The sequence below is a fragment of the Lingula anatina genome, chromosome 7 (assembly GCF_051362555.1).
Source record: "Lingula anatina isolate TDL-2025a chromosome 7, LinAna3.0, whole genome shotgun sequence".
Lineage (NCBI taxonomy): Eukaryota > Metazoa > Brachiopoda > Lingulata > Lingulida > Lingulidae > Lingula > Lingula anatina.
Genome location: NC_141773.1, coordinates 6,217,742 through 6,244,629, shown reverse-complemented (window position 1 = coordinate 6,244,629; position 26,888 = coordinate 6,217,742). Strand labels below are relative to the sequence as shown.

Sequence of the window (26,888 nt, the reverse complement as noted above, 5' to 3'; positions counted from 1 at the left end):
ATCCTCGCTGCATCTACCCCCTCGATTACATATATATTAGTCATACTAGTCGACTTAAACGGACCGCACAGGGACTATCTGGCGAGCATAACATGTAAATCATTTTATTCCACCCCTTCATTTTTTCTGTATTTAGGCCACACTTTTTTAATTTTATGGATGACATCCTGCGCGCGCACCGATTTTCGCCCGTTCTCCGAAAAAAAAAAAAAAAAAATCCCCCCCCCCCCCAGCCCCCAACGAAGTCGGTTGGCGCAAACGTCGTTATTGAATTTGCCAGGAAATGACCTTCTGCGCATGCGTATTATCGCCACGTGGAAATGTGGCCGCTTTGCCGTCAAATTCATCTCTAGGATAACTTTCAAATTACACGACAATTAAAGTCATTAAGAGAACGGGTGCCGTCGTTTTGGATTGGTATGCCATTGATTTTGGGCATGGAGATATCACCTTTTTACAATTGTGCGAAAGGCTGGCGGCCGCCAGCGATTATCGCCCGAAAAATTTCAGTGACATTCTGTACAAAGCAGCACATAGGCTACCAGGTTTTCTGTAGCGAAAAAAGGGTCGACAAGGGCGTCGAGGTATTTGGTGGGCTGAAGGTCGGACAGGCCACCTGACAGTTTGGCCGTGTGAGTCGAAGTAGACAAAATGGCATCGTCCGAAATGACCTTTAATAGATTTGGTAGTATTAAGCATATCTTTGCATCATTTTTTTAAACATTTCTGTGAAGTGTTCAAAATGCTTTAATATTCTGAGAATACGAATAAAGACACACTGTTTGTTTGATATTTGTTTTATTGATTGCTATACCAACAAAATGCATGAAATAACCTTAATAGATTTTGTAATAAAAAGTATATCTATTCATGACTTTTTTTTTTTTACATTTCTACGAAGTATTCACAATGCTTTAATATTTTGAGAGCATGGATAAAGACATATTGTTAGTTTGATACGCGTTTCTGTGGTAAAATTTGTGTTTCCAGCTGTGTACTGACAGCATTCCTTTACTTAAGCAGTATTTTTTTTTTTTTTTTGGACCGTTTTTTTTTTTTTTTTTCGCCCTCTCGCACCGATTTTGGGGTACCCAGAGGATGTCATCCATAAAAATAAAAAAGTGTGGCCTTACATGAAACGAACCCCTCCTCCCCCCTCCATGTTTGTTTGTGTTGATGTCGTAAAAGTCAAACTAGCCGCTTGACGGCACAGGATACAAGGAAGTACAACTAGCAGGTCAAAACGTAAGTGAGGTCGACCATACATTTGTCTTCCTGTGGGACAGAAACCATTCACTGGAGCAAGGTGGTGAGGTAATTAGACCTTCAAATGGCGTCCGGAATGGATGTAGCCGGTCCACCTTGGTACAGCGAATATAGAGAAGTGCCCGTGAGAGCTTTAAACCGGTCTGTCCGAAACATTCTCGCTCGGTTACTAAACCCCCCTAGCGTTGTTCTCACCGACTCGGGGTTTTCAAAAGACTGGAAGGGCCTCGCTGAACTGATGGGATTTATGAACGATGATATCAGTAACTTTGAATCCATGAGGGATAGCTATACTTTACTCATACTCAAGGATTGGGAAAAGCAAAAAGACAGTATGATCGCCACTTTGTTCGACTATATTCAACAGCTGGAGAGATATGACATCTTGGAAGATCCTACGATAAAGACGCAAGTCGGTAAGTCAGTGGGAACGAGTTAGACTTACTTTTGAAGAATCTTTCAGTTTTATCTTCCAGGCCCAGGGTTTAGAGTCACAAAAGGACTGTAATTGAAAGTTGACATTGAAGAGTAGAACTTCGTACTACTTTCGACATTAAATAAAAACAATGGGGTACTAAAGTTAAACAGCCTATAATCTCTAATTTAATGTTAAATATAAAATCAAGAGTTTAGTTATACGGGGACTGTAATCATCTGCTATTCAGATAAATTAATTTTGAAATTTACTGAATAATTTCTTAAAAGTTTCATTAAACCTTCAAGCTCTTTGACCCATGAGATAACAGCCTAAGCATAAGTTACATGTAAAACATTTAACTATTGAATAGATTGTCAAACTGATTTATTTAATAGAAGAGACTGTTCAAAGTCACCACACAAATCAATTTAGAAGATACAGAATATCAGACAGTTATATGTTGGAGGGGAATACTGCTAAAGTGCCAATAGCTAGCTTATGTTTTCAGTTGTTTTTGTTTAGTGGTTTAGTTTGAAAGGCCACAAATAGAGTTAAGAGTTTTCCCCCTATAAATTTGAATTTCCCTTGAAAAAAAAAGAAATGTTACTTCTGACTGGGCACTAGGTCCAGATTGAATAAAATTAACATGCCTCCTTGAGCAGTTAGGGATGATGAACTATTGCGGGCTGATTTAGCTGATTCAACTGATTCCATTTAGCAATAATCCCCCACAGAGTTGGACTGACCCAGGTAGTATGCTGCATGAATCTGAATGCGTCCTTAGTCGGTGCATTTATCCATCTCTTCTAGGGTTGCCACATTATTTAAACAATAACTACTACTACTACTACTACTAATAATAATAATAATAAATTTGAAAATATGGTTTGTGATATAATGTTTTTTATTCTTCTGTTATTTAATTTACTAGTAAAAGTTTAGTCAAGAGAGTTTACAAATATTGCCCTTTGAGCTCACCAATCGCTTGTTAAGTACTGTTTATGTTATGATATACTCAAGTTATGATGATAACATTGTTGTATTTATTTTGTTTCATTTTATAAAAAGCTACTGAAATGAAAAAAAAAAATGACTGTATACATGTAAACCCATAGTCAGCAATTTTAAAGGCTAAGTTCCATAAAAAATACAGGTCTTGTACTATTTTTACCTACTTGTATAATTTTGTACTGTCTTTGAAAATTTAACTGTGTTATAATGTCTTTTGTTCACAGTACTGAAATACTGGTAACTAGTGCATCTGTGCACTGCCCCAGCAGGTGCTCGCTTCATATATAAGGTTAAATGTGAAAATGGCTTTGATTTATTAGTATTTTTCACGTAAGAAAATGAGGTTGCATACTCCAGGGCTTACATGTACTTTATACAAAGTGGGTGAATCATGGATATTTTTAAGTGCGTCAAAGAGAGTAGACAAAGAGAACAGAGTTCTTAAAATCTGTTTTCTGAGTATTGCCAAGAACATGTATATCAGATTCCCATTTATTTCCAGTTCTCAGAATTTTATCAGTCTTCACTCTGTACCATTTCATTATTTTTATACAATTTCCTCAGTACTTGTTAGTTGTATATATATAAATATACCCATTTACTCTATCTTAAAGTGCATTCTCAACGAATTAAGCCAGGCTTTACAAAGCCGGTGACCTAAAAATGGCGGACATACATGAAAGAAAAACCGCCTAATCTTTTAATAGTCTCTCCGCCTCTCACACGCCTCCCCATACGTCGTCCCTGCAGGGCACAGTAATTAAATCTCGGCTCCGAAACATTAATATTTCCATGAATATCTCTGGTGATATTATCTCCGTAGATAGTCGATTCATTGCTGCTCTACGGGCCAAATTATTCCTTTTTCGTCTCTGTTTTCAAAGATAATAGAACAGAAGAGCTTTTTTCCTTCGATCGCCTTCAGCCGCCATGCTTTCTTCACCACGAGTTTAACTGATGAGCATGCGCACTTAATATTTCTCAGGTAGCTTCCGCATGGCGAACGGAGACGCGATTTAATTACTGTACCCCGCAGGGACGATGTGTGGGGAGGCGGAGAGACTATTAAAAGATTAGGCGGTTTTTCTTTCATGTATGTCCGCCATTTTTAGGTCACCGGCTTTGTAAAGCCTGGCTTAATTCGTTGAGAATGCGCTCTTAGGGTGCAATCACAATGGAACTATTCTGACTAAGTAGTTCACAGGGGCAGATCCAGAGATATTTTCTGACAGTCTTCCAAATTATCTTTGTTGATCCATCCTCCATTTTTGACCGTTTTCCGACAGAAAAATTAGATACCCGTCAATGTTATCATTAAAAATTTGACCGTCTTCCAGAAGACCCAGAAGACGGCCTAAATCCGCCTCTGGTTCAAACTAACGCCTCAGGGACTGTTGCAGAATGCAACAGGTTTTACATGCCTCCTGGCGTTGAGTAGAATACAGAAAAGCTGATGATTATATGAATATGTTGGAAACAGCAGGAGGCATGTAAATCTGATTTCATTTAGCAAGAGTCCCTGCAGGGTTAGACTCCATTCCCACAGATTTTAGATTGATCTATCCCTGTGGGGAGTCTCACTAAATTACTGTCAGCTTACCCGACTTAAGCGTCTGCCTCGCCTACTAAAAGCTGTAAGGGGGTAATTAACTGTCGCATGAACCCCTAGGGAGTTAGGTCGATCTAAATCTAAATCTCTGGATCGGTCTAAATCTCTGGGAATGCACCCTTAGTGTTTTGAAACTACCTAGTACTGTTGTTTCCTAAGTTGTTTTAAAGGAGGTAGCAGTATTTAACCTTTTCGTTTATGCATATCACATCAGAATCAGAACTTGGTGCAGTGGATCTCTTTGTTATTGTTACAAATAACTTAATAATGTGTGTGTGTGTACTTTGGCTATGACAAAAAAATGTGAAATTAGATTAAATGATGAAAGTAAACTTGGGAGCAGCTTTTCCTTGAATCAAGCTGATATATCTTTTCCTTGAATCAAGCTGATATACTCTGAAAATGGTGAACATGAGGAAACATTCTTAATGACTGTTTAGATATTTTATACAGCATTATTTCCTCCAGTAAGGATGCCACTGGCTTTCTATGGATATAAATTGTGATTTTGTGGTTAAATTAGTAATCAAGATCATGTCATATTAGACATTAAGATTTAGAATTGCCACCACTATGATTCTGTCTTTACTTACTAGTAGTATCAGAACCAATTCCTCCTAGTTTACATTTAGTAGCAATAGTGTACAGGTATAACCTGTGATTTTATAATATAAACAGGGTGATCACAACTTGTAGCAGCTGGTACAGCTTTTAAGATGTCTTGAAATTGGTGCATGCCATTTGTTTTCCACTCTTATTTGTGTAGTTATACTCCACAGCAAACGATAGGTACAGGTTAAATTATACAATGGCAAAATACCTTCATGTAGCAAACATATATTTATCTTGGTAATTTCATCTCTCTTTCCCTCGACTGCCAAGATAATATGCTATATATCCAAAAACATACAGAAAATGACAATCCATTAAATATGAAAAAAGTTGCCAATGCCTTAGGACCCATTCCCATCTATATTAACATCATCAGTCTATAGATCTAGGTAGATCAAACAGACTGTGTGGGGACTCTTGCTGAGTGCAGTCAGTGAAACTGAGTGGCGCGCCTTTTTGCAACATTGCGTAGAATATGAAAAAGCTGGTGATTTTCGACATGTTAGAAACAAGAGGAGGCATGTCAATTTTGGTTTAGGTGATTGCACTCAGCAGGAGTCCCAACAGAGTTGGATGGATCTACATAGACTGCTAATGGCCGCATTCACATCGAGTTGAGCCATGGCTCTACAAAGCCACAACCTAAATATGGCTGACGTACATGAAAGGAAAACTGCCTAATCTTTTAATAGTCTCTCTGCCTCTGACACACCTCCCCATGTGTCGTCCCAATGGAGCCGAGATTTAATGACTGTACCCCCACAGGGATGACGCATGGGAAGGCATGTGAGAGGCGGAGAGACTATTAAAAGAAAATGCATTTATAATTCAAAGTCAGGATGGGGAAAACCTTGATGTAAAAAGGAGAAAATACTGATATTTTCCAGGAAAGTTATTATACATTATACATATTATATTTGTTTTCAAAATTTTAAATGCCTTGCGTAAAAAACTGGAGTCATACTACTTTATTATCCTGAAAATTGCATCAAAATTTTCTGAAGACTTTTTTTTAGATGTTTATCCATAAAAAAATCAAAATAAGGCAAATATCAAATGATGACTTAAGAAAAATGGAAGCATGTTTTTGTGACAAAAATATGTGATGTAATGATTTTCCATCCCACCAACCCTGTGCATTCATCTCTCTTGACCCGAAACCCTTGACACATAATATTTTACTTAGTGTGACTTTGAGAACAGAGAACATCCACAATCTACTCAGTATGTGTGACTGATAAAAGGAATTCACAAGTAAATAATGGTTAGCCAGATAATTTAGTTTCACTCTGGCATTCATATGCTAAAAATAAATAGAAAGCCAGTGTATACCCATAGGATGTAGTGAATATAATCAATAAGATTTTTTTCTCTTTGGGGAAATAGTTTCTATCTGTATGCCACTAATGAACATGCACATACAATTCAGCCCTTTTATGATGATGTTCCAGTTATTTAAAGGAGAAAGTCTGTGACCTCAAAGTGCCTTGGAAGGGGGGGGGGGGGGGGGGGGGGGGGGGGGGGGGTGTGAGGGACATGGACACTTAATATTCTATTACTGTGTGCACATGGTGGATATGATTTATTTCGTTCTCTCTTCAAAAATAACTTTCCACAGCTGTTAACACAGAATTACAGAGTTCCAGAGCTCTATGTAGTTTTGATATGTAGAACATGTAATTCTGTAGCCTGAGTGGTGAATATTGACATACATGCAAGTGTTTAAAGCCTTACACTGGGCTACATGAAAACAAGGTCAGGCAAAGATGGTACATGGTGACACTCGGTTTCTGTTTCGAATTCAGTTTAAAAACTTGCATGTCATCATGTCTTAACTTAAACATCACAAAATGGAAATTGCCGGGGGTCATTACATCAAGTGTTTATCTTATAATTTGCCCCAAGCTTATCATAATTGCTAGTGCTAATTATGCACCAAGTGATATTATTGGCTTGTTAACTTTGTGACGCAGCGGATAAGGAAATAAGGGAGCAAATTACTGTACCTTGAAGTTATACGGGGCAGTTGTATGCTTGTTGTTATGACAAATAATTGTTTTTTATTTCATGACATCTGTTCAGTCTATGATGAAAAAATAAACAAATATATACTTAGGCAGGTCAGTGACTGATAAAATCAACTGCACATTCCATTTTCTTTATTATTGTTTTGATATACGGGATGTTACTAGTAATCGTTAAATTTTGGCACATTTAACAGTCATATAGAGCTTTGACCTAGGCTGGGTATTTAGGTTCTTATTTTAGCAGCTCAAGTACTAGTAATTAGTGGCCCTGTGCAGTGGAAATAAACCATGCTAAGTAAGCCTTCTTGAGATCTTCCAATTTTCATTTCCTTGGGCGCCATTTTGACCATCTGATAATACTCCTTTTCATATTACTTTTTTAACTGCTATAATTTTGAGAATATAATATAATTTAATGACTGTTGTCATTTATTCATGTATTCATTTATTATAATAAAGTCCTTTGAGTCCATGTGAAACAAAGTTGCATGTTGACGAATATGATTTATAAATATGTTATGAATATTTATACTATGAATTTTATTTATGCAGCATAGAAAGCTTGGGCATACTAATTAATTTGCCTTTTGTGCATGATGAATCATTATATAACTGTCACTCATAGGCTAAAAGAAATACTATTCAGCTATTTCTTTCGTCTTCTGATCCTGATTATTTATTTGAAGCTGATCACTGGAGTGGTAAACAATGCCTCTCTCTCTCTCTCTCTCTCTCTCTCTCTCTCTCCCCCCCCCCCCCCCCCCCCCCCCACACACACACACACACACACACACACACACACTTTGCGGGGAATGGTGTGCCTGTCAACAACTGACAGCATACCTCATACTCATCTACAACTTGTAAAATTGGTAAAGAAAAATCTGAAATGAAAATTCTAGTCTAGCAAAGAATTTTACCATCTCACACTCAGGCTTGCAATTCTACTTTTTCTTTTGCCAACCGCTGAATTAACGGATAATTTCCGATCCAGTGACTTATATCACTGATAGTGAAGTGGGAATACATTTGATCTTATCAGCTAATGTATGTGCACTACGTCACATGTAGCACATCGCCCACACACACACACACACACACACACACACACACACACGCATATGGTCAGATATGGTGGCCCACTACAAAGCTTGCCATTTAATCTGCTAATAGACACTGAATAGATTCCCCGTGTGAAAGTATTCAAGTGGATCAGCCATATTTGACGGCTTGGACTAGTTAGTTCACTGTTCTGAATGAGGCCTTTGTACTAGTACATGTATCAAGGAGTGATGGTGGATCATCTTTCTGATGAATCTTATAGTTCAAGAGGAAAAAGCTGCAAGTGAAAAAATCCCTTCAGTTATTATAAAATATCAGGATGTCGAGTCCCTTTTTTCCCTACTTTTATGATATATTCCTATTTTTTTCCCTTTTGTTTTGTCCCAGAAATGATGTTCCATGTCATGTTATGATGTTTATCATATATGCTTTATTTTAATCTGTACAATTGGTGAATAAATTTTAATTTAAAAAAATCATATAATAAAACACCAAATAAAATGTGGAAACCTCAGTCGATATTGAACTGTTTATGAAGGTTTGGGAGAATTGGCCAAGATATTGACTAGCTTTTGACCTACTAGTGCATGTCCTATTAAACTACAGTGCAGACATGTGTGATTATGTAAAAGCTTGATTCAAATGACTTGAAATTGCCTAACAGTTTGCCAATAATTGGCAGTGTGATACTTCTGGATGGCATTTGCCATGGCTTAGTGGGAGAGGCCATTATATTAGTAGATTAATCAGGTGAAGACCCACACTAAGAATTTCATAAATTATTTCCATAACGGGATGTCAGGTTTCGTTTATTATGTACAGACACAGATGTGTCTGTACATATTGCCATCACCTGCGTCTGTCGTCGCCGTCGCCGATCATGTCGCCGTCGCCGTCGCCTTCGCCGTGCACTTTCAGCGTTAACACCATAAGTGGAAGACAGTTTTACTTTTTGGCTTTATATTTACAGAGCTGACTAATATTCATAAAACGCAGGTCAAGTTCGAAAATCAGCATGATCGGGCCATTATTGTAGAATTTATGCTGTTTTTTCACTTTTTAGCATATATGCAACACTGTTAACACATTTCAAGGAAAACCGATAGGCCTGTTGTCATGAAACTCACAGGAGTAATCAGTCTTACTAAAACGCAGATCAAGTTCGAAAATCGGCATGATCGGGCCACTATTTTAGTATTTATGCTGTTTTTTCACTTTTCAGCATATATGCAACACTGTTAACACATTTCAAGGAAAACCGATAGACATGTTGTCATGAAACTCACAGGAGTAATCAATCTTACTAAAACGCAGGTCAAGTTAAAAAATTGGCATGATCGGGCCACTATTTTACTAGTTATGCTGTTTCTTACACTTTTCAGCTTATATGCAACACTGTAAACACAATATAAGAAAAACAGATGGGCCAATTGTCATGAAAGTCACAGGAGTGGTCAATTTTACTAAAATGCAGGTTGAGTTTGTAAATCAGCATAATCGGGCCATTATTTTTGAAGGTATGCTGTTTTTTCACATTTCCTTCAGATTCAGTTTTTAGACATGTTAACAGTCTCATTATTAAACTAATAAGATACGTGAAAGTGTTTGTTTGACATTTCCTGCATCTTTACAACATTGTTAGTTGATTTTGTAAAAATGATGGTAAACATGTTATCGTGTATTGTGTAATAAAGTTTCAAAAATGGAAATAAACTCATATCATTGCAGTTTGTCAGATTCAATCATTCACTATGTTCAGAATCTCAGAATGGAAGAAATTGGACATTTAACACTGCTCTATTGATATTTTTCTCATCTCATCAATTTTCTTAGTTGATCATATAAAAATGGCAGTAAACTGTTAATTTTATTTTATGTTAAAAATTGTTAAAAATGGGGAAAAAAACATTTCAGAACAGTGCTGTCTTGTTTACATTTTGGCATTTTCAAGTTGTGACTTTGAAGTTCCATGGGCCTGAAGACCTTTGCTAGTCACATTTTCTGAATATCCATGATACTAATATTTTATTATTAAAAATTGATGGTCATTATGCTGTTAAACATTATGTAATATTGCATCAAAATTTGAAAAAAAAACTATTTTGGGCACTGCTCCCATGATTACCTTTTAAGAAAAACCATGTCACTTACTGTGCTTACAGGAAAGAAACATGGGACTAAAATACAGCTTCAGTAGGCAATGCAATTTGCCAGTTAAACAGTTTTTTTGTGAAAATTTAATTTTTCACATATTGGCATTTTCAAGGTGTGACTTTGAAGTTCCACAGGCTTGAAGACCCAGGCTAGTCACATTTTCTGAAAATCCATGATACATATATTTTGTTATTAAAAATTGATTGTCATTATGCTGTTAACCATTATGTAATATTGCATCAGAATAGAAGAAAACACAATTTTGGGTGCTGCTGCCATGATGACCATTATGGGAAAACCATGTTACTAATGATTGCCAAACTTTCAAAAAAGAAATACAGGACTAAAATGCAGCCTGAGTTGGAAAAGCAGTCTAATTGACTTCTTTTTGTGGAAGTTTTACATTTTCAAAGTGTGAACTTGAACTCCCATGGGCCTGAAGCCTTATACTTGTTTCACATTTTACTTACATTGGTATTACCTGTTGAGCATAATTAAAATTTGATGTTGAATTTGCAGTTTAACATAATGTACTTTTGCATCAGAATTGACAGTAGCCTATTTTGTTATTTCCTGCTTTTTGTCTGTACATTTGACAGCTTTGCTGCCTTGTTTTTTTTTTAGATATTCCATTTTTATGTACTAGTACAGTCATGTAGTGAAAATTATTCTGTTTTTTTTTCTCTCTCTTTTTGTAGCATATATATATATATATATATATATATATAGATATAGATATAGATATAGATATAGATAGATAGATAATACATTTTATGGAAAACTGATAGGCCTATTGTCTTAAAAGTTACAGGAGTGATCAATAGTATTAAAATACAGGTCAAGTTCAAAAAATGGCCTGATCAGTCCAATTTTTATAAAAGTTATCCTGTGTTTTCATCTTTTTCAGCATATTTTTAAGTGAAATGCTAAATACCTCTCAACTGACGGAATTATAGAAAAAGTTACTGTAGGAGTCTGACCAAAAGTCATATTTGAAGATTTTGAGCATGGCATTCGATTTGATTTGCTTGTGCTGATTTGTTTTTGATATTATGATGAGAAGTTACACTTGGGTTTTCTTTCATCATTCTGAGTTTAGGGTCAATTGGTGCATTTTCATGGGTGAAGCAGCCATTAGATGCCGAAACTAAAAAGTCTGTGTAATTCAGGAACTGTAAGAGCTATTGGTCTCTTGGTTGTTGAAATTTATCAAGTTTGTCAAGTGCTGTCGTTTTTTGAGAGATTTCACCTTGTGAATAAGCTACAAAGACTTTAGTCTCTTTTCATATATATGCTATTTATTCCTGTACCAATCAAAATAAGGCTTCATTCACATGGATAGTCTATTTTCTAAAAATCTATTTTCTATTCGCGGTATCTTATGATCATGGTCTGTGCCCTGAATATCCCGCGGCGTAATTACTGGCAACGCGAGCCAGTTACTTATACAAAGCTGTAATTAATTCTCGTGGAATAAGTAATTACGCCACGGGATATTCAGGGCACAGACTGTGATCACAAGATATACCGCGAATAGAAAATAGATTTTTAGAAAATAGACTTTCCATGTGAACGAAGCCTAAATGAACAATGCCATGTTCAGGGGCGGAAGGGAGGGGGTGTCATTTTGGAATAGCAGGGCTATTTAGCTGTCAATCAAAACTCCTGATGTAACTCAATGCTTGATATAAAAAGGTCTAAAATTTTACTTAACAACATATTGTGCACCATACTTTCATGATTTTGTTTTCCTTATTCATGCTCACAACAAGTTTTTTCATGCTTGCATAATTAGACTGTGGTTTAGGTTGTTAATTCGGGATTTTCTATCGCAAACCCATACAGCTTTGTATTGCTAATGGCAGTTGTTGTTTATGAAGCCTGAAAAAGTGATCCCAGCATAAAAATCAGCAGTAGGGACAAAAATATTGTCTAGTGAAAAATCTGACTTAAAAGCCCAAATATGTCATGATGGTTACATCCCTTTACTTCCCCGCACCGATAGTCCCCCATATTATTGCTTTCCCGCATCGATACTGAGGGGAAGTATCGGTTGGGGGGAGTATCGGTGCGGGGAAGTACTGGTGCGGGGATCTATCAATGTGGGTTCCGTTCATATCGACGTGCATAATACAAAAAATTTTTAAGGGGGATTATCAGTGCGGGGGAGTATCAGCATGACCCCGTTATGATATGGTGTTGATGACAGTTTACATTGTTTTGGCTACATAAGTGCAATGTATGTTATATGCTATAAAAGATGTGTTACAGGTACTGTATTGATGATATACGGAGTTAACTACTAGCATGTATTGATTGTTGTTGTTTGAAAGTTTCTTAGGTGAATGATTGTTGTTACACTAAATTATTTTATTTACTACAGGTTAGGATGTGTACTAGACCAGTATGGCTTTAGGGATGATGGGAGGCCAACTTTCTTCCGAATAATTACAATTTTTCTATACTTTTGCAATAAAATTCCAATATTTTTCCTGTTTTTAAATTATTTTCCCCTTTTTTCAGAAGGTCCGTTATAGCTTTACACCCTGCAATATGAGCATATTCAGGAAGCTCTGTTATCTAAAAAAAAAAAGCAGACGTAAAATCTACCCAGCACAAGGACATAAACATTAACACACATGATCCACCCACTGTAAAGCTCACAAACAGCTGGGGTTAATTAGTACAAAAATTCTGTTGTAAGACTAATTTTTTCTTCAAGCAGCAGCTTAATATTGAAATAATGTGAATAGCCCAACATTCCTTGATTAAGATGCTCTGTCAGACATTGGAATATTGGAGGTAAATTATTTCAATATTAAGCTTATGACTGAAGAAAAAAAATAGTCTTACAACATAACACAGCTGATGAAATTCTTTTATGATGAATTATTCTGTTGTGCTATAAAACCGAATATTGACAGCAAACTAGCCCCAAAGACTCCCCTCAATTCATGCATGCCTAAATAAAAATTTTGCATCAAAACCACCTTCTTACAAGTACACATGTCAGAAGTTATTCCTGCTATTTATATATATATAAATATAAGCAATTTGTGTAGGTGTTGATATGTCCGTTTAGTTCCTGTTTTGGTTTCCGATTTAGAGTTGTGATTCTGAGAACTGGCAACCTTTTATTTATTCTCCCATTGAGCAATCTCGCAGGTCACTGTCATTGTTTATTTATTAACAAAACATTTGAATAGTGACATTGTATTTTGAACTGTAGTTGGGATTAAATTTGTAAAAATTTTTCACATTGAGTGTTAAATGTTTGCATTGGTAATCTTATGTTTTGAGAGGTTTCACTTTGTAAATAAGCTACAAAGACTTTAGTCCCTTTTTCAAATTTGCTATTTATTCCTGTACCAATCAAAATAAATAAACAGTGCTAAGTTCGGGGCCAGAGGGAGGGGGTTTCATTTTGGAATAACAGGGCTATTTAGCTGTCAATCAAAACTCCTGATGTAACTCAACGCTTGATATGAAAAGGTCTAAAATTTTACTTAATAACATATTGAGCACCATACTTTCATGTTTTTCCTGTAAAAATGAAGTGTTTTCCCCAGTATTCCATTGGATCCCATAGGTAGAATTAAGGCTCAACAAATAAATCAAATATGTGTGGATCTATCATCAAAACAAAAAACAATTTAACTATCATTGATTAATTAATTTATAGTTAATTTTTAGTTAATTTGTTAAAGGAAATTACCATGATAAGTCACAAATGGACCAAGGTAAAGATGATAACATGTTGGTGGTGATCCATGTATTACTTAATGGTTAATCATGACTGGGTTCCCACAGATTTAGATCGATCCATCTGGATCGACCTACTTCCCTGGCGATTCACCCTAAATTGCTGTCAGCCAAGCCCACACAAAAGTTAATTACCCCCTTACAGCTTTTAGTAGGCGGGACAGACATTTAAGCCAGCTAAGCTGACAGTAATCTAGTGAGACTCCCCACGGGGTTAGTTCGATCTAAAATCTGTGGGAATAGAGTCTGTTATTTAATTTACATAATTTATTAATGATGATTTTTTTTTTCAGTTAATAATTGTCTTGATGAAGGTCTCTGGATGAGTGCTCTTGTTATTATTAATAAAAGTGTATTTTGTGGAAACTACTTCAGAATGATGATTAAAGATGCATACAAAGTCAATTTTTTGTCATAAAAACCAACCAAATGCCAGCATATAGTTTCAAGTAGTATAACTGAGAGAATTACCAAAAGGCATTGTTTAATTTTACCCAAAAATGATGTTTGAACGTATTTTTCTGCTGGCATTCTAAGCTGTATATCAATGGGGAAGGAAAGTAGGTCACGAAAGTAGGTTAAGTTTACAACCAAAAATTTAAAGAAAGGAGCAGTCTAAAGGTCTTTTATGGCTGATCGAGTGATCTATTCAGTTTATCCCTTGGCATGTCGAATTTATTTGAGCCGTATAAGAATCTAATAGAAGTGGTTTACATGTGTTACTGGGAATCCCCGCTCCACCGATGCTCGGTTCGTATGTACCTTTAAAACATGTAGCAAGAGGTTTATTGAGTGCTGAGAAGAGGAAATACTAATTAAGAGCTCTACAATTTCAGGAAAATAGATTTAAGTAGGGAAATAGGTTTCCTTTTTAAAAGTTCTGTTTACATTGCTCATTTTCCCAACACCATTTAAAGTGAAATATAATTATTTTCCCTTTTTCAAAATGTATGCAACAACAAAATAAATGTTAAATTCCCAATTTCAGAAAATAATGTGAAAAGTTACCTTCAGAGACAGAGCAAGGAGATGGAGATAGAGAAACCGTTACAAGATTGTGAAGGTAACCATGAAAATTTAACCAAAGTAATATTAACACCAGTATATTAATACTTCTTTAACAGAAGAAAGTGATTAGATTATTACAGCTATATCCAGTAGTAATATGTAATAGAAAATTTCAGAAGATGCATTATTCCTTTTATGTTGGCCTGGCTATCACGGTGCTGACTGTTTAAAAGCTAGAACTACTAGTAAACTTAATCTAGAATGTCCTCCAAAAGTCTTTTACTTGACTTTTCTGTGCTTATTTTGCATCAGAAGTCTAGACAAAAGAGCAAACTAATAAAAGAGACTGCAGACATAATGCATTTGCAACAAAGGACCATTGGTATATATATATATATATATATACAGTGTCGTATTATATTATATTATATTATATTATATTATATTATATTATATTATATTATATTATATTATATTATATTATATTATATTATATTTTTCCAGTAAGCAGTGCCATGGAATATGATGATATGAAAGAAGACCAGTACAAGTACATGACCACGCAAGATGGTAGGAAAACTTTCTACAATATTTTCTAAATAATAATTATAATAATAATAATATTTATTTTGAGTCTAAAATCCATATTTGTTCAGTAGACTTGAAAATAAGTGTACATCAACAAAATTTTGAACAATTCATTTCGTAAGGTAAAGAAATTGGAATAGCACTAGTACCCACTTAAACAAAATGTTATGTCTGCATATAAGAAGAAAGAAGTGGCTAACGTTTTTGGCCATTAGTCAATTCTGTTGTAGTCAACTGCTGCAGATTTTTTTTCCTGAATTGCAGTAGACCAAAATTTTGGTCTAAAAGAAAACGCCATCTTCGGATCTATAATTTGTATGTCAAACTGTATCCAGTGCAGCACTAGCTTATTAAAAACCCATTCCCATGGCCATCATTGGTCTGCGTGGAACTACCCAACTCTGTAGGGACTCTCTGTAAGACCCCGTTCCCAGAGATTAGATCGATCCAACTAGATCGACCTAACTCCCTGGGGGTTCACGCTAAATAGCTGTCAGCTGAGCGGGCACGAAAGTTAATTACCCCCTTACAACTTGTAGTAGGCGGGACGGACATTTAAGCTAGATTGTCTGACAGTAATCTAGTGAGACTCCTAACGGGGATAGATCGATCTAAAATCTATGGGAATGCGCCCTAAGTGCTTAAATGAAAAACACACCTCCTTATGTTTCCAAAGTACTCTTATAATCAATAGCTTTTCTGTATTCTACTTAACACCAGGAGGAGATGTAATTCAGTTAAGCTGATTGTAGTTAGAGATAGTCCCCACAGAGTTGGGTCAATCCAAGTAGATCAACGGTATCTTTGGGATCTAAAAGGCATAACATATAACAATGTACATTATACCATTAAATAGCAAAAAAAAAAAAATACTAATAAATAAATAATCTTTAAACCACCAACTAGAAGGTGTATCATATCCAAAACTGTTTAGAAAATTGCAATCTATAAAGTATTGCGCGGCATGCACATGCATGCACGCACTCACACTCTTACATCTATAGACTATTATCAGACAACCTTACGAACAGTTCAACTTCATCACAAACTTTGATTTGCAGGTTAGTCATACATGCATTTAATTAATCATTTCACACAAATATAAATACTTCAATATATATTTTGTCTTCAACCTTCAGTTCAGACGGGCAAGGCAATGTATTATGATGCCTTCGTGTCCTATGCCGAAGAAGACATTGGTTTTGTGAAAAAGCTGATCAGCGAATTAGAGAAGCCAGAATACGGCCTCAAGTTATGTGTACAAGCCAGAGACCTCATCCCTGGCGCTTCAACGAATACAGTTTGTGCTAAATTAATAGAGGAAAGGTAAGACGCACATGCTTGCACGCACACGTACATGTGCTTGCACGTATATTGTACTCAGTAGACACCTTTGCATCCTGTGATAAATTAGCTTTGGATTGTTGAATTAAGGTATTAAAGCAATTCAGAAATATTATTTTTTCGACGGAACTGTTATTTTTTATTTTAAAAAGGAGGGAAAAATAGGTTCATATGAAATGATACATATTCCAAATTAAACCATATGTGATATAAAATTGTGTGTGAGACTTTCGATTGTTTTGAGATTTTGGTCGCTAGCTTTAGCTATATACTTTATATGTTAATATGATATAAGGGGCATTCACTCCATAAAAAAAATTATTTGATAATTTTTATTAATATACCATTCATATATAATAATGGGAAAAATATCCCAAAGCTCACATTAGCCTTAACATTTATTTAACTGGATCTAATGAGCTTAGATTTTCCTTAGATTTTCCAACTTATTAATTGTTTCTTCTTCAGGTGTACCAGAATGGTGATCATTTTATCTCCTAAATTCCTCAATTCTGCTCAGTGCGACTTCCAGATCAAGTTTGCCCAGTCACTGTCACCAGGTAAAAACAGTTTTCTTTTACAAACAAAACAGTGCAAGCTGATGTTGAAATATGGACACTTGTTCACAGGTTTTGACTGTACCAGTGCTGAGTTGTAAATTCAAGACAGCTGATTAATTTTTTTCTATTTAATCTAAAAATACATCAGAAGTACTTGTAACTCATTTATAACAGTCAAAAATATTAAATTTCTTTTTGGTTAATATGTGTCTGTACCTTGCTCTTTAGGTTCAAGAGGTAAGAAACTGGTCCCTGTAATGTACAAGTGCTGCGACATTCCCTCCATTCTTCGCCATATCGCTATTTGCGACTACACAAAACAGGACCTCCAAGAGTGGTTCTGGAACCGTCTGGCGATGTCGTTAAAAGCACCAGGGGCGCAGCTCAGTTCTCAGGATAAGACCTCAGAATTAGATAACTTATTTCTTAGCATGTCATCATCATCAAGTTCAGAATTCTCATGGACCCAGAGCTCGAGTCCTCCAACTTCTTCAGATGTTTTTCCACCTATCTATCCAACCACATCCTCCGCTTCATCTTGCGCTCCACCAGCAGCAGCAAACTCAGGAGAAGTACCTACTGCAGAAGCAGGGGCACGGGGGGTTCTCAGTTTAAACGATATAGGACAGATAGACTCTGATGAATCCGAACCTACGTCTGACCCCCCTAAACATAAAAAGAAGGAGAAGAAAAAGAAAGGGAAACCGTCAATTTTCAGCAAGTTTAAGCACAGCAGCCAAAGCAGCAGGAGTACCCATTGCTAATTATATCAGTCATGGACTCATTTCAGTATCATTTACTTTAGTCAAGTTGATTATTTCGACAGAAATACTCTTAGAGTAAAAAATGCATCAGTTATATTTTTTATCAGTGTAATTTTATCAATCATTTTATTTGAGACATTGATATGTCAGCAAGCAATTGTGAAAAAGTAATGAAGTATATTTAATGTTTAGCATTTGTGAAAAATTGCAAATTTAAAAGATAATTTTGTTTCTGCAATAGTTTCTAAATTGATTTATGTAGATTTAAAGAGGAAAAATGGTGCTGTGTTGTAACTGTCCATAAAAAGAAACATAAGTCTTAGTTAGACAGCTGATACCCTGGGTAACATAGCTCATTTGTGTTATTCATTTTTTTTCCTAAGATTCATCATTTTTTGGGCTCAGATCCACTGACTAAATAGTTTTGTCTAAACTTGTATGCAGATAGTTTTCACTGGATTTACCTCTTCTAGCCATAGATTGTATATTGTTAAATTTGAAGTCCAGACAGAGTTGTATTTATAAATAGCTCTATCCTCAGGGTGGGGACAGTCAACTACTGTGTAGATTTTCTTTCTTGATAAGATGGTTGGTTATTAATAGACAAATGCAGGTGTTTTTTGCTGTAAATTCTGGACTCAAAAGTGATGCTCTTTTCATGATTTTGAATTATTTATTGTAATTAATATATACATATATATGAAGTAGAACAACCTTGTTTCATGACTACTGAAAAGCTGAATCAATTAGAGTACCTGTTTCAGCATTTTTATGTGGTTTCTTCTGAATGAGAGCATTTCTCATGTGAGTGATCTCCAGTCTTGTGTGTCTTTTTTATCTTTTCTCCTGTTGTGAAATTTGGTGCACAGACTAGGCAAACTTGTACTGGCCGCACCCCCCCCCTCCCTCCTTATATTAAAGACATTGATAGGCAAAATGTACAGAGTACCTATATATATGTTTAAAACCTGTTTTCTGAATGTAAGTTATGGAGTAAACTTAAAGGATATGAATACGATATAGTTCATATTTATTAGGAGTGTTTGGGAATATTGTGAATATCTTTGAACTTAAGTTGTATAATATATTTGTTGTGGGTTCATTGTTGTACAAATGCACAGTAAGAGCAATTGGCTAGATATTAAGCAGACATTTCAATTGGTTTCTAAAAAGAACCGAAAACTTCACTTGAAGACTGATGGTACTGACTTGATCTTTCTATTTGCAAAAATTATCAGTCTTTTAGATCCATATTTTACAATCATAAAAATTGTATTTCTATGTAGCATCCGTGGTGCTTTGACTGTATAGAAATATAGGGTAGCCTGCGTTTCAATTCCAAGGCTACCAATCAATAGGAATGGTCTAATTTTAAGAAATTGTGACTGAAAAGAATACGGTATCTGTAAAATTAATAATTTTCTCCCATTGAAAAAGGTCAAGTCATTATTGTAATTCAAATTTTAGCCTACTTTGATATGTAGTAAATCAGTAGTCTTCCACTTTATTTAGACATTGCACGTTAAAGACAGAGAGAAGTGGATAGTGATTTAGACAGAAAAAAAGTGGCTAGTACTTTAGACAGATAAAGAAGTGGCTAATGCTTTAGACAGATTAAGAAGTGGCTGGTACTTAAGATCCCATTCCCATACCTAGATCAATCTAGTAGGATCGACCTATCTCCGAGGGGTTTCTTGCTAAATTACATTCAGCTTAAGCCACTCTGATGTCTGGCAAGGCTACTGAAACTGTAAGGGGTAATTTACTATCGTTTAGCAGCTTCAGTAGGCATGCCAGACATCTTAGCCACTTGAGCTGAATTTAGCAAGAATCCCCTCAGAGGTGGGTTGAGTCTGCTAGATTGATCTAGGAATTTGAACGGGGTCTAAGACAGATAGCAATTTGACACCAATGGACTACTGTGGATATATTCTGAAATGAACCAAAATTTTCTGTCTCCAACTAAGTTAAGATTAACTTTGTCTTTCAAGTTCTGTTGCAAAACGGGTCCCTGGTAGCTTTTGATGGCAATGCAGATAGCTAGCATTTTTAGAGACCTTATAAATGGATTAGGCTTTTACTATTTGTGGGTTTTGTGGTTAGTATGGGTGTAAGTGCCAAAAGATCTGCGGGTAGTGTTAGATAACGCCTATTCCATTTATAGGGCCAGTTTTAGCTGTGGTGCAGCAAAGCAGGTTTATATGTTGTGGCATTTATCTTTTTCTTTATCTAGGAACATTTTGTAAACTAAGACTCTCCAGCTGAGTATTTTTATTATAAAAAAAGACTAAAATTTATGTGAGATAGGAATAAAGGAGTTCCTAAGGCATAGTGCCATATAAAATGGAGAGCGGTTGGCCGGTGTGAAATCTTACCCATTTCAGGGCCGTAGCCTCCGGGGGGGCAGGGGGGGCAGCTGCACCCCCTGGAATTTGGAATTTTACACACCACACCCTCCACCCTCGGTAGCTTCGCCCCCTCGTGTCCGCTTACTGCCCCCCCTGGCATTTTGCTCAGGCTACGGCCCTGCATTTTATTGTAATTTTAGTTATACTGATTTGCATATATTTATAGGATAATGTACATAAAATGGGCATCTGGTGAATACAGTAGTTGTGTATGGATAATGTGGACAGATCTCAGTAGTGCATGTGTTTATGTGTATGTTAGAAGTCATGGTATGTGGTATATTTTACACAAGAATGGTTAAAAATGCTTGCAGACATTTTTTTTTTTTTTTTCGGAAATGGGTATGATGAAGCATGGGTAATTATAACACTTGGTACCTTAACTTTCATAGCAATAAGCTGACAAAGGGTTGCTTTAGAATGAACTTTCCTAGACTTAAAAGTTTACTGAAAAAAAAATATATGTATATATATAGAGAGAGAGAAAGAGAGAGAGTCTCTTGGTGACCATCTCTCGTATTGAGTTGAATACCATTTACATTTTAGGACTATACTCTGAAGGTTTATTTCCTGAAAACTAAACAGCTAGATTGAACACATGTACTTTATGCTCTTTGGGTAGGGACTTGACAAAATTGGATCTCTTTTTCTTTGAAAAACCAGATATCACAATGTCTTTTATCTGGTTGTACACAGTCTGCCTGGCTAGTAAGGTAATAAGGCATTTAGTGAATTTATTGATTTATTGGTTCCCCCTATTGTAGCCCCTTTTTATTTTAAAATTTTATTTGAAAGTCAACTGTCAAAGGAATTCCCAAATGACACCTTCACTCAGTGTTTCTTTGTAGAAAATCTACTTCAGAATATGTGCACATATAACATACAGGGTTGTACCATAATTGTGTCAAATTAAAGAATCCACACTCATTCCATGTTATGAGTATTCTCAGTTAGTTGAATTGCATCTCTCAATGTTTTTGTCAAACTTATACTTTTTGAAATTGCAGTATCACTGGTTTTTAAATTTCTGTGAAAATTTAGAGTTTGTGGTTATACTGTTCTTCCACATTTAAGCTTTAACTAATTATTGATAAAATTGACCTCTACATAAGGTTAATAGAATCATGAGAAAGTAAAAAAACAGTTAAATTTATTTAAATAAATTTATATTAAATTTTGATTTTTATATACAGACATTGCATGTGTTGTATATGTTCTTGGTACTGTACACTGGTCTTTTTTCACTGTTGCTGTCGCCGTCTCAAATCTGCCAAAATGTATTTCTGTTTAACTTAAAATTAACCCAGTAACTTGATTTAATTTAAAGAAAAGGCTTCCTTGTGCAAATCAGAAGGAGCAGATTATTTTTACAAAAATTATGATTTTTTTTTGTAAATACTTTTCAAATGTTTTTTGGCTGTTTGGTGTCTGTATATTTGCCAGCTATGCTGTATAGTTTACGTTTACTTAGGTTCTCATCATGAATTTCAGTCTGGTTTTGTTTTAAATAAAGGCAAGCAATAATTATGTCGATTTTTTTTTATTTGAACATTTTACGAGCCGTGTTCCCTAATTGAATAAACAATGACAATTTTGTCAGAGAACAAATTCAAGGACTTTTGAGTCTCTAAATCAACTATATTTAAGACTTTAATTGTAATCAAGAGTAAGGACGAGTGCTGATAACCATTGGCAAAGTGCCCATCGTCAAATTTTTAAAATAATTTTATATTATAAAGTTTATGCATACATTTGTTGGGTGAAAAAATATTATTTGGTTTGAGGCTTCGTAACTTAGTATTTTTAATGAGTTATATGTGTGGGGGGGGGGGGGTAGCCAGATTTACCTGTTGTATGCAGTCTAATGAATCAGAGCAACTTGTTTCAGCATATATATTACATACATGATTTTTCCTAATGAAACTTGTCCTGGTGTGTAAAAAAGAGTTATATGTTAAATACTTGTGGTGTGGCACAAGTAAATGGGAAAGTAATTGTTTTTTTTTTTTTAATCCTAGAGAAGAGAGGGAGGGGTGGTGTATTATGGTATTTTCTCGCAGAAGCCATCACTGATTTCACTTAACTATATAATAGTCTTGTAACTAGGAAAACTTGTTTCAGTGTATTTATTAATTTTATATAACTTTTCTCACAGACCAGCATTTGTTGGTCTAAATAATTGTATTGTTAACCAATACACATTTTGTAAAAGGCTCTAAGGAATAGTAAAAAATGCTAAAAGCAAAAGGCTGTTATAGTAACAACAAAAAATCATGTGTAAAAGCACCCTAAACAGCTATTTGGAATGTTTCCATTAATCATAAAATAAACAAGGTATAAATTGTACCAAAATAATGATAAGATAAAAGTAAAAACTGAATGAAAATATAGTACACATAATAACAGTTATGGCCAATAATCTAAAAATCACCTAAAAAGTACTTCATATATGATTATGTATGTGGTAAAGACCTTGTATAGAATGCAATGCAAGAGTAATTTATACAAAATATACAAATATTAGAATAGAAAATGTATAAGAAACAATAGACAATTAATCAGATGTGCTGTCCAAAACACTCTCTGTCTCGCTAATACTGTTACCACTTGATGTTGGTAAATGCAAAGCATCCAAACAGCCTTCTCCACAACATAATTTTTGATTGTATCCCTGCCTCATGGCAAACCCCATATACCACAGGACTGAAGTGATATGTGCACAACTTCCAACTGTCTTGGAACCTGCTTTACACTGGCAGTACCAGCCACTGATGGGTCTAGTTTTGCTATGGGAAGTCTGAATCCATAATGTGTACTGGTGGCTAGATGTGTGCCTTAATCTAAGATCTAATAAACAGAGATCTTAGCCTTAATTAACTATTTTGGCTCTGATTAAATCAGGTGCATCCTTGCATACACTGATTTCAAACTGGCCATCTACATGTAGCAGATGCTCATCAGTATATTGGCTAGCTTGCTTTATCTGGTAAACTTCTGGTAATTATTATAGGCTGTTGGTCTCTTGTTTGGACTATTTACCAAGTCAATAGGTTTTCACTGATCTCCTTGAAAAATAAAGCCATTCATAGCATTTGGTGATAAATAAAAGAAAAAAAAAACTCTACAAAGCTATTATGAATAGTGCTGGTGTAGAAGATTAGGTCATACATGTAAGTAACAAAACTAGGGTGTGTGTGATGGAGCCTTTTATTTTACTTTTTATGCAAAATAGACGTAAAAGGGGATACAACAATTTTGGTTGTACAAAATATGCTTTCATGCCCATTAGAGGGGGTTGGGTCAAGCCACCCTTATGTGTAGGGGTCTATTACAGCATGGGTCACTATATAAAGTAGGACCCACGTACCACAATGTACATCTGCTATTATGATAATTAATATAACTTTGAATATCTGAAGCACATTTTCCATTTAATCTTTCTTAATCCTAAGAAATAAGAATGGAAAAAAGATATACTTACTGTATTTGGACTCTATTTCCTATCCTTTTTTTTTTTTTTTTTTTTTTTTTTGATAGCATATGCATTACATGAAAATGACTTTTGTTATTTTGGTTGCAATTGAAAATATTTTTCCTGACTCTAACTCTTATTTTCCTTTCAAAGTCCTACATTTTTTTTTTTTGGGGGGGGGGGGGTGTTGTTTTTGTACAAAAGATTCACTGAATCTGCCTAGCCATCCTATGTAAGCATGTAGCAGCTACCTCATGGCAGGAATAAACATGGCCAACTGCTGGCATATGGACTGAAAATGCCCCTATTTAGTTTGAGTACATATCAAGCCCAACCCTCAGACAAGCTGATTTTCACATATATCTCACCTTATATTCATGTCTTTTCAACTGTGAAAAATTACCTTGTCTGAGGCAGGGGCTTATATAAAAAATGAACATCTTTTATCCTCAAGTCACTGTGAGATTCTCTTTCAATCAGCACTACATGTACGAATAAAGCAATCAAAATATTGATACAAACAATGATTGGCCACTTATTGCCTTTCTTTTTTACACGGGCACCTGCTGTATTCAATTACAAAATTTCACAGTTGTCACCTTACTATTACTATAGATATGTAGCATTGTTCTTCAGAACCCCCCTAAAACACACATTTTCATGAATATTTGACAAGGTCATTTTGATCTTAATTTTTTATATTTCAAATTCCAAAAAAAAATTTTAAGTGGATCATAAAAGTGTAAGACCCCAACTTTAATTTGGCATCAATTTTTCCCATTTATTCACAATTTATTTTTCATGTACAAAGGTGGGCACTTTTACCCTCTTATTGGCACTCATCCTTTACTGTCATTCATAAGTGTACATATCAAAAGAAAAAGGCATTATTTCATACAAACTACCACAAAGCATGAAAAATAAGGCTAAATGATGTTAAAAAAGGCATTCTCCCTTTCTGCAAGTTATTGTCAATATTCAGGTTTAAAACTACAAGAGTTAACATATTTTGCTTAAGCCTAAATCACATTTACACGGGCGCCATGCGATGAAATTGTCTATACGATTTTTTTTCCTTAAATTAGTACGACTACGTGCGATTTCGCACGGCTACCGTCTACCTCCGCTCAGACGCCATACAATAGGGGAATACCCGCAGTTTACGTGATCTAGGCTTTGTAAACTTTTCAAGCCTGTTTGAAGCTTACCTTTATCTCTCTCTCTCTAGGGGGGGGTCCTTAGATAACCTTTTTCCCCCAAACCGTGTCAAAACCACCTAAAAAGATGCTTATACATCTTAAAAACAAACTCAAAAAAAAAAATTAGGTTATCTCTATTATCAGAGCTGCTACTCGGGTTTTAGTATTTTGGAGAAAAATCGCTAAAAATGCTTATTTTGTAAGATATGATGGTTTTTCATATCAATGTTTTTGCTTACATTTTAACACAAATTTCATTGTGACTAACAATTCTGACTAAATACATATGAAAACTAAACTGAATGTTCTAACGCCTGGATAATGATCCATAATAAGTTCAAAAAGACAAGAATTCAATAAGAATTCAATTCACTAAGAATTCAATGCTTTTTGGAAGCCTAAGTCAGTTAGCGTTATGGTGTAGGCCTATCTTTCTTTCTTTTTTCCCAACAACTTTTTCAAGTTCATTCCAAACTGTTCTGGAGTTAACATCCTTCTCTTACTTCCATCAGTATTGAATATCCGAAAGACAGGACTACATTTTGGCAGTGATAAGGGTGTGTCTCTAGCGTATGTGACTTCGTCCCTCATCCTTTGTGTCTTTTCCTTACTATCTTATTGGTTGTCTTCAAGTAGTAATCAAATTCCTCCTCAGAAGTAAAGGGTCCACCCTTTTCCTTTGTCTTGTCAAGGATATTTAACTTCCTGTTTTCAATGCGTAAGCTTCTTTGTTTGATATTCCTATTGCTAGAAGCTCTGCTTGATCCTGTTTCCATTTTAGGGCCTATTTCCGGTGTACCATGAAAATCTGACTCCCCTAAAAGATGACTCCCCAGTCAAAATTTTATAATGAAAATCTGAGTCCCCCCCCCCCCCCATGGAATTTTGACTCCCCCTACAAAACTTTATAAATCTTTTTTTATTTGAGTATTTGATTTTTATCTTGTAGTATGCCTAATTAGAGGATACACTGGCACTTTTTGCTCGTTTGCAGGTGAAAGTTTCATGAGAATAGAAGAAAATTAAAAAGGTGTATTCTTCCAAACAATGAATCCCCTATGGAAAAGCTGTTTATTTGATATTTGGTGATCATTTCAATTTTCACCAATTTTTTTTATCACCAAACTTTCAAATACTAACAAAATATACGTCACAATGCAAACTATGTGGAAAATAATGGTACACACACACCAACGAACTGTAATAAAGTGACCTGATGAGGCTACAATTAAAAGTGACTGACGCTCCCCCCTCCTCACCCCTTATCAGTAAATCCTTAATATATCTCTACGCTCTTGAGTGAGCATTTTTTTTAAATATGGAGCAATTTTTTAAATGGTTGGAATATGACAGACTTTGGTTTCCTGTCTTATTTTTTTATCTAAAATTTTATTTGATTGACTACCAGTTGTACCGATATATTAGGTCTTATAGCTATAAAAAATGTTCATTATGAACTAAATAAGCTATCAACTTTTCCCTTCCCCTTATTTGTGTCTACAAATAAAATTAAGCAAATTCTTGTGTTTATTAGAATGTTGGGTTCTAAAATATTACTTTAAAGATTTGTTATTCAGATTAAGATTTGAGTGCATTTTCGTTATTTACAAAGTTTACAAACTTT

At 35.2% G+C, this 26,888-nt stretch overlaps 1 protein-coding gene across 1 annotated transcript; it reads left to right on the top strand.

The window, feature by feature from the left end:
- The first annotated feature begins 1,204 nt into the window (after positions 1 to 1,204).
- On the top strand, positions 1,205 to 22,120 carry LOC106177828 (myeloid differentiation primary response protein MyD88). The gene is made up of 6 exons (XM_013560726.3): positions 1,205 to 1,682; positions 14,910 to 14,984; positions 15,434 to 15,499; positions 16,657 to 16,843; positions 17,330 to 17,421; positions 17,650 to 22,120. Exons 1-6 carry the CDS (start codon positions 1,331 to 1,333, stop codon positions 18,183 to 18,185), a joined length of 1,308 nt encoding a protein of 435 aa, XP_013416180.2. The 5' UTR covers positions 1,205 to 1,330; the 3' UTR covers positions 18,186 to 22,120.
- Positions 22,121 to 26,888: the final 4,768 nt, after the last annotated feature.